This window comes from Theobroma umbraticum, unplaced genomic scaffold, assembly GCF_002168275.2.
Source record: "Theobroma umbraticum cultivar Fairchild unplaced genomic scaffold, ASM216827v3 scaffold_30.0, whole genome shotgun sequence".
In the NCBI taxonomy this organism is placed as follows: Eukaryota; Viridiplantae; Streptophyta; class Magnoliopsida; order Malvales; family Malvaceae; genus Theobroma; species Theobroma umbraticum.
Genome location: NW_018397254.1, coordinates 15,192,413 through 15,207,208, shown reverse-complemented (window position 1 = coordinate 15,207,208; position 14,796 = coordinate 15,192,413). Strand labels below are relative to the sequence as shown.

At 31.0% G+C, this 14,796-nt stretch overlaps 1 protein-coding gene across 1 annotated transcript in view; it reads right to left on the bottom strand.

Moving 5' to 3' along the window:
- Positions 1–7,407, bottom strand: part of PSS1 (phosphatidyl serine synthase family protein) — a 9,550-nt gene extending 2,143 nt beyond the window's left edge. Inside the window, exons 1-9 of the mRNA XM_021417968.2 lie at positions 7,002–7,407; positions 4,192–4,389; positions 3,225–3,290; positions 3,076–3,135; positions 1,870–1,960; positions 808–862; positions 628–707; positions 336–452; positions 124–208 (exon numbers count right to left, since the gene is read on the bottom strand). Of these exons, the coding sequence (XP_021273643.1) occupies positions 124–208; positions 336–452; positions 628–707; positions 808–862; positions 1,870–1,960; positions 3,076–3,135; positions 3,225–3,290; positions 4,192–4,355 (718 nt within the window). The 5' untranslated portion in view covers positions 4,356–4,389; positions 7,002–7,407. The remainder of the gene's footprint in view (positions 1–123; positions 209–335; positions 453–627; positions 708–807; positions 863–1,869; positions 1,961–3,075; positions 3,136–3,224; positions 3,291–4,191; positions 4,390–7,001) is intronic.
- Positions 7,408–14,796: the final 7,389 nt, after the last annotated feature.

The window sequence follows — 14,796 nt, the reverse complement described above, 5'->3', positions numbered from 1 at the left end:
AACTTCTATTCGTTTTCATGATTCATAGACAATCTTGTATGCTACAGCCTACAGTATAACAACGACAAAAGGAAGAGAAAAAAAAAAACAAAGGGCAAAGAAAATGGCAATGCAGGATCTTACCAAACCAATTACACGTTAAAATATCGAGAATAATGCTGTCCCACCAGCACTCATTAAAGTTTGGTAGCATGTGTCGGAAGGTAAACTGTATATGCCATCATAGTAGTTAGTTTACTGATGCAAACAGAGAGCAGCCTTACCATTAATAATACTTCTAAATGGAAAATAGGAACAAGAAGAAAAAGATAAGAATGTCCAGTCAAAAGACTAACCTCCATCAACTCGAATCCAATTGAGAGGACCCAGAGAAGCGGCTGATTGCGGATTAAAATGGCCTTGCCCCACCAACCAAAGATGTGGGCTAGAACAAATTCATCAAATAGCGTTTCCTAGAAATATTTTTTTTATATACATAATAAAATCAGAAGTCTGAAATACATACAGTAGTAATGTGCATCAAGAAACACAGGCTCAAGCATGCATTAAACGTAAATACTTAAAGAAGAAGAGGCCAGAAAAAATAGAATAAAGTAGAGTAGCCAGGTTGTGTAAGAATATCCGTACATAAACATTCTTAAACCTGCTAGAGGGATTTTCAGGAATATAAATGCGACAATCAGCACCATAGGATCTTTCTGGAAGCTCTGCATGAAGATGCAAACAACAATCAAGAAACTTGAACAAAGAATTAATAGCAACAGAGCAAATATCAAACTAAAAGTCTTTCAGAGCCAAAAACAGTACCAACACCAAGGTCAGGATGAAGAAACTTCATAAATTGCCTAGCATCATCACGCTTCTGGAAAAAAGAATTGAAAGCAACCATCACTAATCATTTATTCAACTCTGGATCAGCGTGTGTCTATAACCATTCCAGAACAATACTTAGTTACAACCCTTGACGCATACATACATGTATGTGCCACGTCTGTTGCATCTGTGACGTGTGTGTGTGTGTGAAGAGAGAGAGAGAGAGAGAGAATTTGATGTTTGTTAGTAGCGCACTTCAGCTCCTTTTTGCAAGGCCGAGCATCTTCTGATATTCTTATGGCATTTTTATTATAGCAAAAGCTTTAAATTGAGACAGGTGCATCAGAATTTATGTTTTTCAAGAGGTCAACTAAAGAATCTAGGTGCAGCATATAACGACAACCCACAAAATAAAGTAGTGTAGAAAAAGAATGGTTTCTGACAAGAAAAGCTACTATAGAATGCAAATATGCACGTATCCATACCACTATATAAAAGGAAAGTGCAAGGGTGCTGAAGAGTTGGCATTTGAGGGTTTATGGGTGGCCACATGGCACATTTTTGAGTAGGTGGTAGAAGGTACATGGTATTGTGGAGAAGGATTTTTAAAATGGTATTGGATCTGAGGAGATTTTTAAGGTTTTGACTTTGGGGTTTTGGTTTAGGTGGGTTTATTTTGGGGCTTTTCTAGAGTTTATTTTGAAAGATAGATAATTATTATAATTGTATAATATTTATATATTAACATTAAATTAAGCTTTATCTTTATTCTTTCTTTTTTTTTGGCAAAATTGGGTTGATTTGGTTTTGCAGGTTTAGGTTTTTAAATTGGGACCCTTTCATTTATAAATTTAGCTATGTATTTTTCAGCTAAAGAAAATTACCCCTAAATTTGCAAATATACAACCAACAATGTTTGCTCATAATTACACAAATCAAAATTGATTATCCCAGAGCAAAACATGGGTTAAATACTAATAATATATAAAAACAAATAAACATCGCGATGGAAACCGTATAGATACAAAAATAAAAGCTGAACATAAGAAAACTAACCTGAAAAAGTAAAAATGTGAGTGCGACAAGGTAAACAACAGCCATTCCGTGAACTAAACGCCAAATTGCAGGATGAGGCCGAATAAGGACGCTGCAAGGAAGTTTAAATTTCGATCTTTTAGAGCAGTAAAACTAGCAGTCCACTAACCATACTAACACAAAATGCCGGTGATTATAACACAGATTCATAAAAAAAATTAGAAAAAAACAACACAGATTAAACTCTAAAATTATGCATAAAAAAATTTATAGAATTCAATCGCCATCTTCTCCAGCCAGAATAATCATAATACAATTGCTATGACATCAAATTTTCGATAAAAGACAGGTCAAAGGGATCTTAAAGCAAATGCAAATACATAATCCGACTTTTAAAACATAAAATATTGATACATATAAAGCCACTCAGGCAATAAAACCGTGAATATTTACATACGATAAAATTACTCAATGATGATAGAAATGTATTCTTCACTCATCATAATATACAGCCCACATAGACCATGCATTTGCTTTAATAGCCTAAAGAAACCAACTGAAAGTCATTGATAACTCGCTAAGGAAAAAATTTCAGCCTTACTTTAACATGAAAACCTCTGATGGATCTAGTATCTTTTATTTAGACCAAATCAATTAGGTAGCTTTCTCAGCACGTTTCTTAATGCACCAAAACAATTGTAATGCAATCAAATACCACATAATTTTTTTTCCTGTTGGAGGTGGGGGACACTTAAACTTGCTAGTAAGTACTAATGCAACCAACCAAAAAAAAAAGAATGCACCAAGGCAAATGCACTCTGCCAAATTTGGAAACTACATCATTCTACACCAACTTGGTTGCACCATGTTAACAAACTAGACAAACACAATTAAAAGGCTTTTTAAGGGCCATAACAGGGAAATATGATGCCTGGACTGCAAGACAAAATGATAAATATGGCTCCTTTAAAACTTATCTCCACGTTTCTTCATTTAGATACAGTAAGAAAGCCTTGCCAATTTCCAGAGACATTTGGACTCCCAAATTTTAAAAAGTGGGTTCTTCAGAAGCCAATGTGACTTACTGGAGGAAAATAGCCTAGTTATAGCCATTAGATACACAAGCTAAGCACATGAAAATCTATAGAGACCCCAACTAGTCGAGAATCCAATAACGAACATTCAATTGTACCATGTTCTAAACAAGAAATTAAAGTAATAACTTACGTGGATGGAGCCTGCAGCAAGCAATAAGCAAGAAAAACTGCAATCATTGCCCATACACCCCTACAAAAACAGCCCACAGGAGCCAATTAAAATATGTTAGCAAGTAAAAAGGTGAAGAAAGTAAAATGCGAATAGAAATCAACAGGAACCTTTTTACGGATGTTACAAGATCGCCAGACTCACTGCTCTCAGGATCAAGGGCTCCACTTGCCCATCTGGTAAACACATACAGACAATAAATAAACGAATACTAATATAAAAATTGAGATAAATTTTAAATTAGAAAAAAGAAAGAGGTTTATTTCTTGTAAAAAAAAAAACAAAGAAAAAAAATCCAGGTTATTTAAGGTTTTCTGCTATGTATCATAGAACAAAAATTATTTTAAAAGGTGAATATGCGACTTAAGGACATGGCACCAAGTCCACCTGAGTCAAAAACATCTATAGATTTCTATTATCAGAAATTACCTTCATAACAATTGCAAGAAAACAGCATAATTATCAGGGTTACTTTTACATGGGAAAAATGGAAAAAGAGAAAAGAAACTATAGTTGAAAAACATTTGTTCAATGATACAGATTCAAAACATACATGAAGGCTGCCATGAGATTCTCCAAAAATTTAAATAATCTCCAACTTCATTTTAACCTAAAATTTAATAATCCCAACACCATGGTGTCATTTAACCATAGCTTCCTTTTTAAAACACAGATCCCATCCCCTCACTCGCCAACCTTGATTCGCTGAACATGTTGGTGACACTATAGCAGCATCAAGAATATCTACAAGGGATGGAGACCAGCATAAAACTAATTCAAACCAACAATTAAGCTTTACTCATGCAATCTAGAATAGCAAATCCTTTCCAGAACATAGTACATGCAACAGAAACAAGTTCCAAAATTCGGACAACTATATAGTTGGTGGCAGCCAAAAGATTGACAGCCATTCAAACCAAAAGATAAAGATTCTAGCCACAAAAGAAAATTCTATCTGTAGGGAAAGTAAAAAGAGAACGACAGTATAAAAGACGTACGCCGATCTAGTAAGGGATAAAAATGCACAATCAGTTGAATTTCGGCCAAAAGGAAGTATATATTAAGCTGGGTACTCACATAAGAAAGCATGCACCAATAAATAATAATGAAATAGTACGAGGCTTGTATGCCCATGCAGTCCATGGATCCAGTTCATCAACGGAACATGATAAACCAGTATCTCCATTTTCTTGAACAAGATGATCCCTTCTCCTCACTCTCCTATGACCATTAGGTTCCATAGGCCCTTAGTGTTTCAGGTATAAAACTTGCTCACTGCAGAACATGATAAGTAAAGGATTAAGATTCAGGGAATTGTGCTTGAGAATTTCCAAACATGACAACCTCACAACTAACAGTAAGGAAAAAAAAAATCTACTGTGAATAAGTTACTGTACATACCAAAAGAGTTGTATCAGAGCTAAAAGAATTAGGCAGCAAGGAAGGCATCAATAACATATATGACTATTGAATACATTAAATTCATTCACTAGATCTAACATTAAAAAAGCATATCTTATTAACCAACTTTAAGGGGTAAAGAAGGATGTCCTTGGCCTAAGCATTAAAACATCCTCAACGCAACAATTTAATAACAAAGAAAAAAAAAATGGCAAATTTTTACCATCAGATATATCCTCAAAGGAGATATTTTCATCTCGCATTTTTATGGCAAAAACAACCCTTCGGGAAAGGATCTTCTTTTATGTTTGTTACCACGATAAAATTCAACATTCAATAAATTTCACCAAAAGATATATGGCTCTCTCTCTCTCTCTCTCTCTCTCTCTCTCTCTTAAGATCTTTGTAGGGTGTGTTTCCAAATAGTTTGATAACATTCTATATCTTAGTGAGCAATGTTTTTACATAAAGAAAATAGTTACCTCCCCATTAATCCATGCAGTTCAAGGGAGAGTGTTCAGCCACAATGTAAGTACCACAATAACCAAACCTCTTACATCATTTTTACAGGTAACTACACATACGTCTCTCATTATATATATGAAAATGACATAAACCCGACTCCCATCATTGGTTCTTGTGTGGTGGCACAACCAGTTTTGTCTGTCACCTTAACTCCAGGTGATGATTTGATTACTTCAAAAGCTATAAATACTGCAATGGAGACATTTACTTTGCAGGACTACCAAAGACAACCCACATGTTTGGGCTGGATTGTGCAAAATGCAAGACAAATTGCACGCTAGTCTAATGAAAAATGTATGTAAACAGTCCACTAGTCTAATGAGAAATTGTAAAGGATGAAAGCAAAGCAGTAAACACTACCAAAAGCCATGGTCCCTACAGCTTGCCCAAGTATTAAAACTCATATTCAACACCGGTTCATGTGATGTGACAATCCACTTTCCCCAAGAGCTCCCACAAAGAAAAGTGATATTCTACATTATAATCTATCTACCACATAATCATTATTAAAATAGTTGCTTTATTATCCTTAACATTCAAAGCTACAAATCAATCATCAAAAAGCAAAAATTTACCAGCACGACAAGATAAAAAGATCCAACTTTAAGGGGCATCTCAAAAACTTCTTTTGAGAAGAGAATTTTCCAAGGACCATTAAGATAGTTTTATCAGCATTTCTTTAGAAACAACATTAAATACTCTTCACATGAAACAAAAATAGAAAAATTTTACATCATTAAAGCATAAGTCACAACAGCAATCTCACGTTTGGCAAGCATCTAAATCTCTTTAAAACAGGATAATAGTTTGTAAATAGGCTTTCTGAAACTAATATTTCCAGGTGCAATCTTCAAGCACTGTTGTCTGATTCAAGGGTAGCATTTATGTCTTAGGAAAACTTAAAATTCAAACAAAAAATAAACCCTAAGAAAGCAAACAGCTTTAGCATGATATAAATATAAAATATAGAGATAAACATAATATAAATATAAATATATATAGGCTTAAATATTTCACTTAACAACACACAATTCTGTAACTTTGAAGCACAAATTAAAACCCAAGACGTACATACATACAACTATAAAACATTACTCTCGCAAAAAGCAGACTGTAGTCTACAGAAAAGAACCGACATAGAAAAATCACTAAATAAACGAACAAATGCAAAGGATTTCATACACGCTATAGAAAAGAACAAATGCAAATTCCTTTTTGATAGCCATACAGAGAATCAACAAATCCTGAGTGGGGAAAAAAAGATGAAACAAGCTTTGAACAAAAGAAAAACTTTACTTACATGCAGATCACAGTTGAGCTTATAAAGCCATAAAATAAAATATAAATGAAACCCATTGATCCTAAGTAGTTGCTAGCACTGTAGGGTTCCAGGCCAATAACAATTTAAAACTCGTGTTTAAAGTTTTAAAAGAATAACAAACAATTCCTTTAATATTAAGCTAATCAAGAAAAATGAAGTGTGGATGAATCAATTAACCCAGTAACTGTAAAAAAAAAAAAACAAATCGCAAAAAAGTTTCATTGCATGTGATCAGAGCACATTGGAAATGAAGAGAAATACAAGCTTTTTAAATAAAAACAATAGAAAGTAAGCAAGCAATGGAAACAATTACTCACAGCGGATTATTGAAAGGAAGACGACGACGTAGAGAGAGAGAGAGAGAGAGAAAAAAAAGCAATAGTGCAGAAAAAAAAGAGATTATAAGGAAATGATTGATTAAATTTTATAAAAAAATTGGGGAAAAAATGAAAGAAAAAGAAAAGGGAGAGAGAGATGGAAAAGTTGGCCTAAAAAGGCAGGCGCATTTTTTCTCATTTACATAAAAAAGAAATAATATAATAATATATATATATATATATATATCATGTTCAGGTTCAGGTGGTGGAGACTGGAGAAGTAAAAGAAATAGATAGATAGATAGATAGATTTTAGACTTAACGTGGGGAGAAGAGCTGACGACTGACAGAGAGAGAGAGAGATGAGAGCCCTAACCGTACGATGGAACTGGACGAGAAGATCGCAGCCGTCGGATCCCTTCCCCTTTCCCTTTCCCTTTCCCTCCTCCCAGCCCCAGAAGACGAAAAAGAAAAACAACTGAAAGTTGAATGAACAAGCGAATGATAAAAGAAGGAAAAAGAACAAGTGGTATGGATAGGTAAAATCTGCTGCACTTTAGAAAGAGCAGAGAGGAAAAGAAGGAACAAAAAGAGAGAGTTGAGGTTTTGTTTATTGGGAGTGCTATCGGTTTTATTTCTCGGCAAATGGAATGGCAGCAGCGGCGAAGGAAAATGGGACGACAAATTTATCATAATAATAATAATAATAATAATAATAATAATAAAGCGAAGAGTTAATAAAGAGAGAGAAGAGGAAAAGCAAATGGTACTTTTTTGGTCAAAGAGAGATTTGAAGATGTTTTGTGTTAAGATACGGAAACGGTGAGAACTGAGGAATGAGAGATAGAGAGAGAGATCTGACGGTGAGTCATCGGGTCTTTTTTACTTTTTTTTTACAATATGTATGTGTTCATTATTTAACTAGTACCCACACAAGCCGTCTTTTCAAAACACAATCTATCCTTCTATTAGCGGATTATAAACCAGAGATCGCGAACTGCGGTTTCTCTATCTGTAGTTTCAACGTGTCGTTGCCTCTTAAAATAATTTTGGTTTTTTTTTCTCCTTTAGTACTGTGCCGTGGGGGATGGAATGCAATTTCCTTTTAAAATTCTCTTGTTGTGCTTTGACTAAAATGTCCGCTTAGTTTTACGAAAATTACTTACATTAACACTTCAAACGTTTTAAAAATAAAACGCACTTCACCACAATGTTTGCCCGTGCCGTATACAATTATTTTAAATTAATCTATGAAGGTTGTAATATGTATTTCTACAACGCACTAATATATCAATCTATCATATATTTCATCTTATTCATGCATTTCTTTTACTTTTACACTTTTATGTTTAAAATATCTAAACCCATACAGATAAGGAAACAATTATTTTATATATTGGCGATAAAATTTTTAAACTTTACTAACGAAATTAAATGATTTTCATTTCCTTAATTGTTTTTTATTTTATTGATATATACCGAATATATTCTAATGGAATAAATATTGACCCTCTGATCTCACTTGTAAATTTAAAAACAATAAACATCATCCTTGACATTAAATAATTTTACTATGAAGAATGGTTAGAATTTACCATAATTGGATTACCTTCTACTTAAATGTGAAAAACTTATAATAATAATATAGTAATGATTCATTGCTTCAAACTAATAATGATAATAATATATACATAATATATTAAAGTGAATTATTGAGTTTTGTGTTATAAGTCAAGTGTCACAAATTCAGCTGATAAAATAAAATAATATAATAAGGAATATGTAAAATTAGGAATATATTAATTATTTGACCTTTTAAATATTTTGTTTTAAAATTATGTTTAATTATACTTTTTTTCAATGCACATGCATATAAAAGAATACCCTTTTAATTAACAAAAATTGTTTTCTCACCATGTAGTGGGTATGTATATATAGAAAAGTTTGACTTATAACTAATATTTTCAACTGATTTTGACAATTCTGTTTTTTAAAAAAAAAAAACTTAAGAACATGAAATGCTTCAAGGTAAAGAAAAGTTTGAGTGGGAACATTTCTTTTTTATGCTGATATTGACAATTCCCAAGCACTGCCCTTATTAGATGCCAAAGAACAAGAATCATTTTTAGTGAATCACATTGATAAGTGTCAAACAAATCATTTGTTCCTCTTATTTTACATGTGCATCTTTTGCTTTTCAAAAGTCTCTAACCTTTTCTAGTTTTTAAATTATTTTCATGATCGTTTTCTCTTTAGTATTAAAAAGACATATTATTTTAAAAAGTTCTTAAATTATTTTAAAAGACTCAAATAAATTTTTATTTTTGTATTATATTTAATCAAATTTTTGTATTTTATTTTAAATCAAATAAGCCTTCATAAATAAAAATTGACTACTGTCATTAGCTAAAATTCCATTCGTCAGTTTTATGCCGACATGCCATTAAGGTGGAGGGTAAAAAATATCATATAATTATATCATTATATCATATTAGCATGCCACATCACCATATCAGTATCACATAGCATAAAATGATATGTGGTGTTTTGACTAATGATTTGTCAACGTTAATCATGAATACTTGCTTAGTACAATATCAAAATATAAAGAACTTAATTGAATACAAAAAAATAATAAAGACTTATTTAAATTTTTTAAAATAGTTTAAAGATTGTTTTAGGTATTATGACTATTAAAAGCCATGGTACATCAATTTTATTAAAAGAATTTAGAATTTTAATTTTTGTTTTGGTAAGGTATTGCTTTGATAGGTGAAATAAAAAGGGATAGAGGATAAAAAATTTTACAAATCCAGGATTTTGTATAATGGGTGGCAAAAAATCATATAAAGTTATAAATCAGGTCAATGATTTGATTCAAAGTAAAAAATTAATCACTTTTGAAATAAAATTAAATTATAATATAAAATTTTATTAACAATTTAAATATAAATTTTCATATTCACCAATAAAATAAATATAAAGTAGAAAGAAAAATTAACATTAGATTTTTACATTAGATATCGTAAGATGGGCTCGATGTGTTTTCATGCTTTCAAATTCATTCATGACTAAATCTATACATAATCCTGATAATCTTTTTTTTCAATGTAAATAATAAGTGAACTTGCAATAAAATCTTTTACCATCTTATTACACAACCTCATATTTGTAAGTTTTTTAATTGAAAATGCACATTTTGTAGTTACTATAAAAATTGAAAGATTTAAGATAAGTCGAATCAAACAATTTAGGAAAGGATATACAATTGATTTTTTTTTTTTGTAACATTAACAGACATAACTTTGAGAGAATTGAAACACTTTGCAAATATTGATTTTGTCTATTATCAAGTTCAAAATGCTTCAATTCATATTTCATATCTAATTAAACAATTTAAGAGAAGATATGCAATTGATTTTTCTATCTTTAATATTAACTAGCGTAACTTTGGCAAAGTTGAAACACTTTGTAAACATGGATCTCACCTAATATCAAATTCAAATGCTACAATTCACATTTCATCTGTAAATTTTCCTGATGAATGAAGTCATCAAGATAGAACTTTGGAGCAAGCTTGCAGATTTCGTCAATCTTGAATAATTAAATTTAGTTTTAAGATCAAAAGATGAATTAAGAAAAAAAAAGAAAAGAAAAATAATTTCAAAATTTCGACCTAGATGCGCTAAGGAAAAAAAGGAAAAAGAAAGAAAAGAACACTAATTTCAAATTTTGAGCTAAGGAAAATAGGGAAAAAAAGGGAAAGAAAAATAATTTCAAAATTTGAGCTAAGAAAAAATGGGAAAAAAGAAAAGAAAAATAATTCTAAAATTTGAGCTAAGGAAAAAAAGAAATGAAAAGAAAAATATTTTTTTTTTCAAAATTTTAACTTATGTTTCTTACCACTACTCAGAATTAATTTTTTTTTTATTTGCTTAGGGGTGATGAAGTAATATATTCTAAGTTTTATATACATAAAAATTAAAAAAATTAAAAAATTGAGAATTGACGGCCACCACCCTCTTATTTCGTCCTTGATCTAAGGGTTATCGTGTAACTTAATTATTGAGTCAATACGTTTTTCATCCTTTGACCCTAACTCTAACTTAATTGCAATTTATTTGTAATAATTCATTGCACTTGGTTTGACGTTAATGTGATTAATACTCAAATTAGTACATATTTGAATGGGTTTGCTTGCATCAAGCAAATGGAATGGTCGGCTAACTAGTCAAAAAGGTAGGCTATGTATATAATCATATCATTCGCTTGGTCTCCCCTTTATTTTGTTTGTTTCTTTCTTTGTGTGGGAAAATAAGGTCGGTATTCAAACTCCTTTTTGCTCAATCTAAAAATTATAATAATAACAAAAGCATTAATTTTTTTTTTATAAATTTTATAGTTTATGTCGGTTTACTTTTTCTTTCAACTGCTAAATAAATGCTCAAAGTATATAAATATATACATATATATATATATATATATTACTCAGAATTTGAGATTTTGAAAATAAAAAATTTTTTAAAATTGTGTTGCCTAAATAAATTTAAGGAGTATGACATATATAGGTACATTTTTTTTTGGAAGATGAAACCCTCTGAAGATCAAGAGAATTTCCATAATTAATGCAATTTGACATCCTCTTTTATATATAAAAGTATAATATTTTTTGTCTATAAATATTGGTTAATTACATATGACATGGTTTTGATAATTGCACATCAAATTTACATTCTCATGGCTATAAAAGTCTTAAAAGCATCTAATTAAATAAATGAAAAATGACAAATTTTAATATTAATTTACATTCTCATGGCAACTAACTTAAATACAATTTTTTTTAATCATAGAAGTTTTATTCTTTTTGCTTTATATATATTTTTGTTCTTTATATATTAACAATGCGTATATAATACAACTAGATCGTTTGGTCAAGAAACTAGTTCTAAAAATAACTTTTAAAGTTGGTAAAATAAAACATGTTTTTTGTATAAGATACGAATTTTAGAATGGAGAAATTTGAATTCGAACACCTATACACGACATGGTAAAATTTTAAATTCAAACATTAAAAAAAAGTAACTGGTGATTGTTAATTATCATTTATGTTTTTGACTTGGAAACCTGAGCCTGCAAGAAGTGATATAAGAGTAGGTTAAAATTTTCATTGATTTGAACCCTATAAAAGATACCAAGATCGAGATAAACTTTGATTAAGGTATAATCTCTTTTCTCTATGAATAAAAAAAATTAATATAATAAAGACATTGCATAATTGAGTATGGTACAATATAATAGATCACATCAACAAGGGACTTCTTTTATCTATAAGGCAATATTTTTAAATTGAAAATATGGATTCGTGACTTGATTTTTTTAACATCACTTTATTCTCAAGAATTTTTGTTATAAATAAAAATTATTGATTGATATGTGTTTGCATTTGTACGCGTTTATTTTTTTTTTTTGAATTTTAAACGATTTTAACACAATTTTTTCACATGAAAATTTTGAATTATACAAATATTTTCTAATCTTAGTGTAAATATTTTAAACTTGGAAGTAGAAATTTGAAAAATAAAAGTTTTAACATATTTGATTAGGAGGTGGGGAAGGCAGCAGTAAATTCATGGGGAGAGAGAAGGAAAAGAAGCAAGAGGTCATTTAAATTGGATTGAGGAGAAAGGAAGAAAGCATTGGTCAAAATGTTGGGTGCGACCAGCACGAAACCAAAGGCTAAAAGGGACAAGTCGAAAAGGATAGTGGGGGACAAAAGAGAATTAGAGATTCCTATGCCTACCTATACACTCGTATATATCCTCTATATTATATTATATTGTATTGTAAACCAAAAAGAATAAAAAAAAAAAGGGACCACAAACAGGCAGTCAAGCACAAAAACAAAAAATAAAAAATAAAAATTAAGAAAAAAGGATTTGTACGAAGGAAATCATGTGGAAAATTATTAGGAGATGTAATGTTGCTTAACTTTTTCCAATTACTATGCAACGAATAAAAGGGGATCAAATAGATGTCGAATCTTGACCAGTTGACATCAGGATGGATTTGGATATAAAAGCAGATTGTCATCGAATATGACCAACGCCACTGCTGTTTTCAACCTTTTTATTTAACCAATTTTAATGATGGTTTTAGTCTTTTTTATCTCAATTTTAATGAGTTTAGATTGTATACTCTTGCTATGGACCCATTTAAAAATAATTGATAAGGATATTAAAATTCCCACCACATGACATACAGTAGTACAAAATAAAATTTATTTATAAAGCTGATTCTTTTTAGAAATAAAATAATCATACAGTAGTATGATTTTTGTATAATACCATGTGTCAATTAACCCACTTCGGAAAAAATCGCACATCATACAAATTAAATCATTAATTATTTTAAAATTAATTCCAAAGAAAAAATGTATAGAAGAAGATGAAGGGGCTAAAACTGGTACACGGAGATTACAGAAAGAAACATCAAGTTCGAACTTTGACCGGTGAATAATATTCTTATCTTTCTTTTATTTTTTGGTCATGGTAAAACGTCCTCTGCCATAATGAAAGTGGGCCAACCTAATTATAAATGGGCACGGCATAAAAAAGAGAGAGTGTGGCAACCAAAGACAAGCACAAAGAGACAATATTTGTCAACCCATAATTTTGGGGATAAATATTTGAATTTTAATTGGTACCATACAAAAATTAATAGATTTATTCCTTTATTATTATTATTTTTATTATTTTTTATTTTTTTAGGAAAAATTAAATTTTTTTTTAAAAAAATAACCACATCTCGTCATTTTCAGAAAATACAAAAAGTAAAAAAAATTGGAAATTGTACCTAATCTCATTCTGAATTAATATTGGAATGCAGGTTTATATGTTTCCCATTAATAAATAAGGTGAAGGGTACAATTTATCTGTAGGGAACAGTACCCATATGATGTTCAGTTAACTACCTGAATAAGTAGGTGAAATTAAATGAGTGATGTTGGTAGAATAATCCAGCTGGGGGAATGAAAATACTGAGTTAAATAAATAAATGAAAAACCTGATCAATAATTATCAAGGATGGGGTCCACCAATAGTGCAAAGTCCTTTTTAGCTTACTAGGAAAAAGGAAGGAAGGATGCAAAGGCAGCCCATTCAGGGCCTCCCACTTTGCATTGTGTACAGCTCATGTGGAATTTTCCAATCTCTAAAACTTTTAGAAATTAATTAATTAATTTTTTCTTTTTTTGTATTTGCTGTTTCTTTGCTTTTGTAATTTTAATGATGATATCAATCATAAGATGGGTTTTCCATTAATTCCTTTCCTTTGACTACTTCCTAAAGCTAAGCTAGCTGTGGAATTATCAATGCCTCTCTAAAGTTACCATCTTCCGATGTTTTCACATTCTTCTTGTAGTGACGACTACCCTAAAACCCTAATTATTAGGCATGCAACGATACTAAAGCTCCTGCCTCTTTACTTTACAAACTTGCACTCACTGGGTTTTCTTCCTTTTTAACAAATTGCGTACCTCAAAACAGAGATAAGAAGGAAAGAGAGTGTCCAACAACAACTGACACTGCAATGTCCATTATTATTATTTTATGTTGGGAAAAGAAAAAGAAGAGATGGAAAAATGATAGCAACAAGTATAAGAAAGCAAGGGGGATGCGACAAAATGTAAGCATAGCAAGTAGCAAGTGTGAGAAGGTCGATTTTAGACAATTTGTGGGTGAGTTGGGTAGACAAAGCACCCGCAGACCCCATATGTAGGCAAGGATGAGCCAGAGGTGTAGCATTTGGCCAAGTCCACGGGATTGTATGCTCAACAACCAAAACCCAAACCCAGGGCTGCAAAGCCATCCACACACACACGCACAAATAGAAGTGGAAAAGTGGATAAACAAAAGGAGGGACCAACTCGTGTCAATTCCAAATGTATGTTTCTTTTAACTTTAGGTCAATTCAGAATGGCCCCGACACTCCGGCATCGATACAGCGTGACGAGGAGGACGCGTCGTTACGCTGTTGGGATCAAAATTTGTGTGGTGCAATCTTAATTGTCCACTCCAACCTTAACAATTTTAACATCATCAAGTACAACTCTTAAATTCC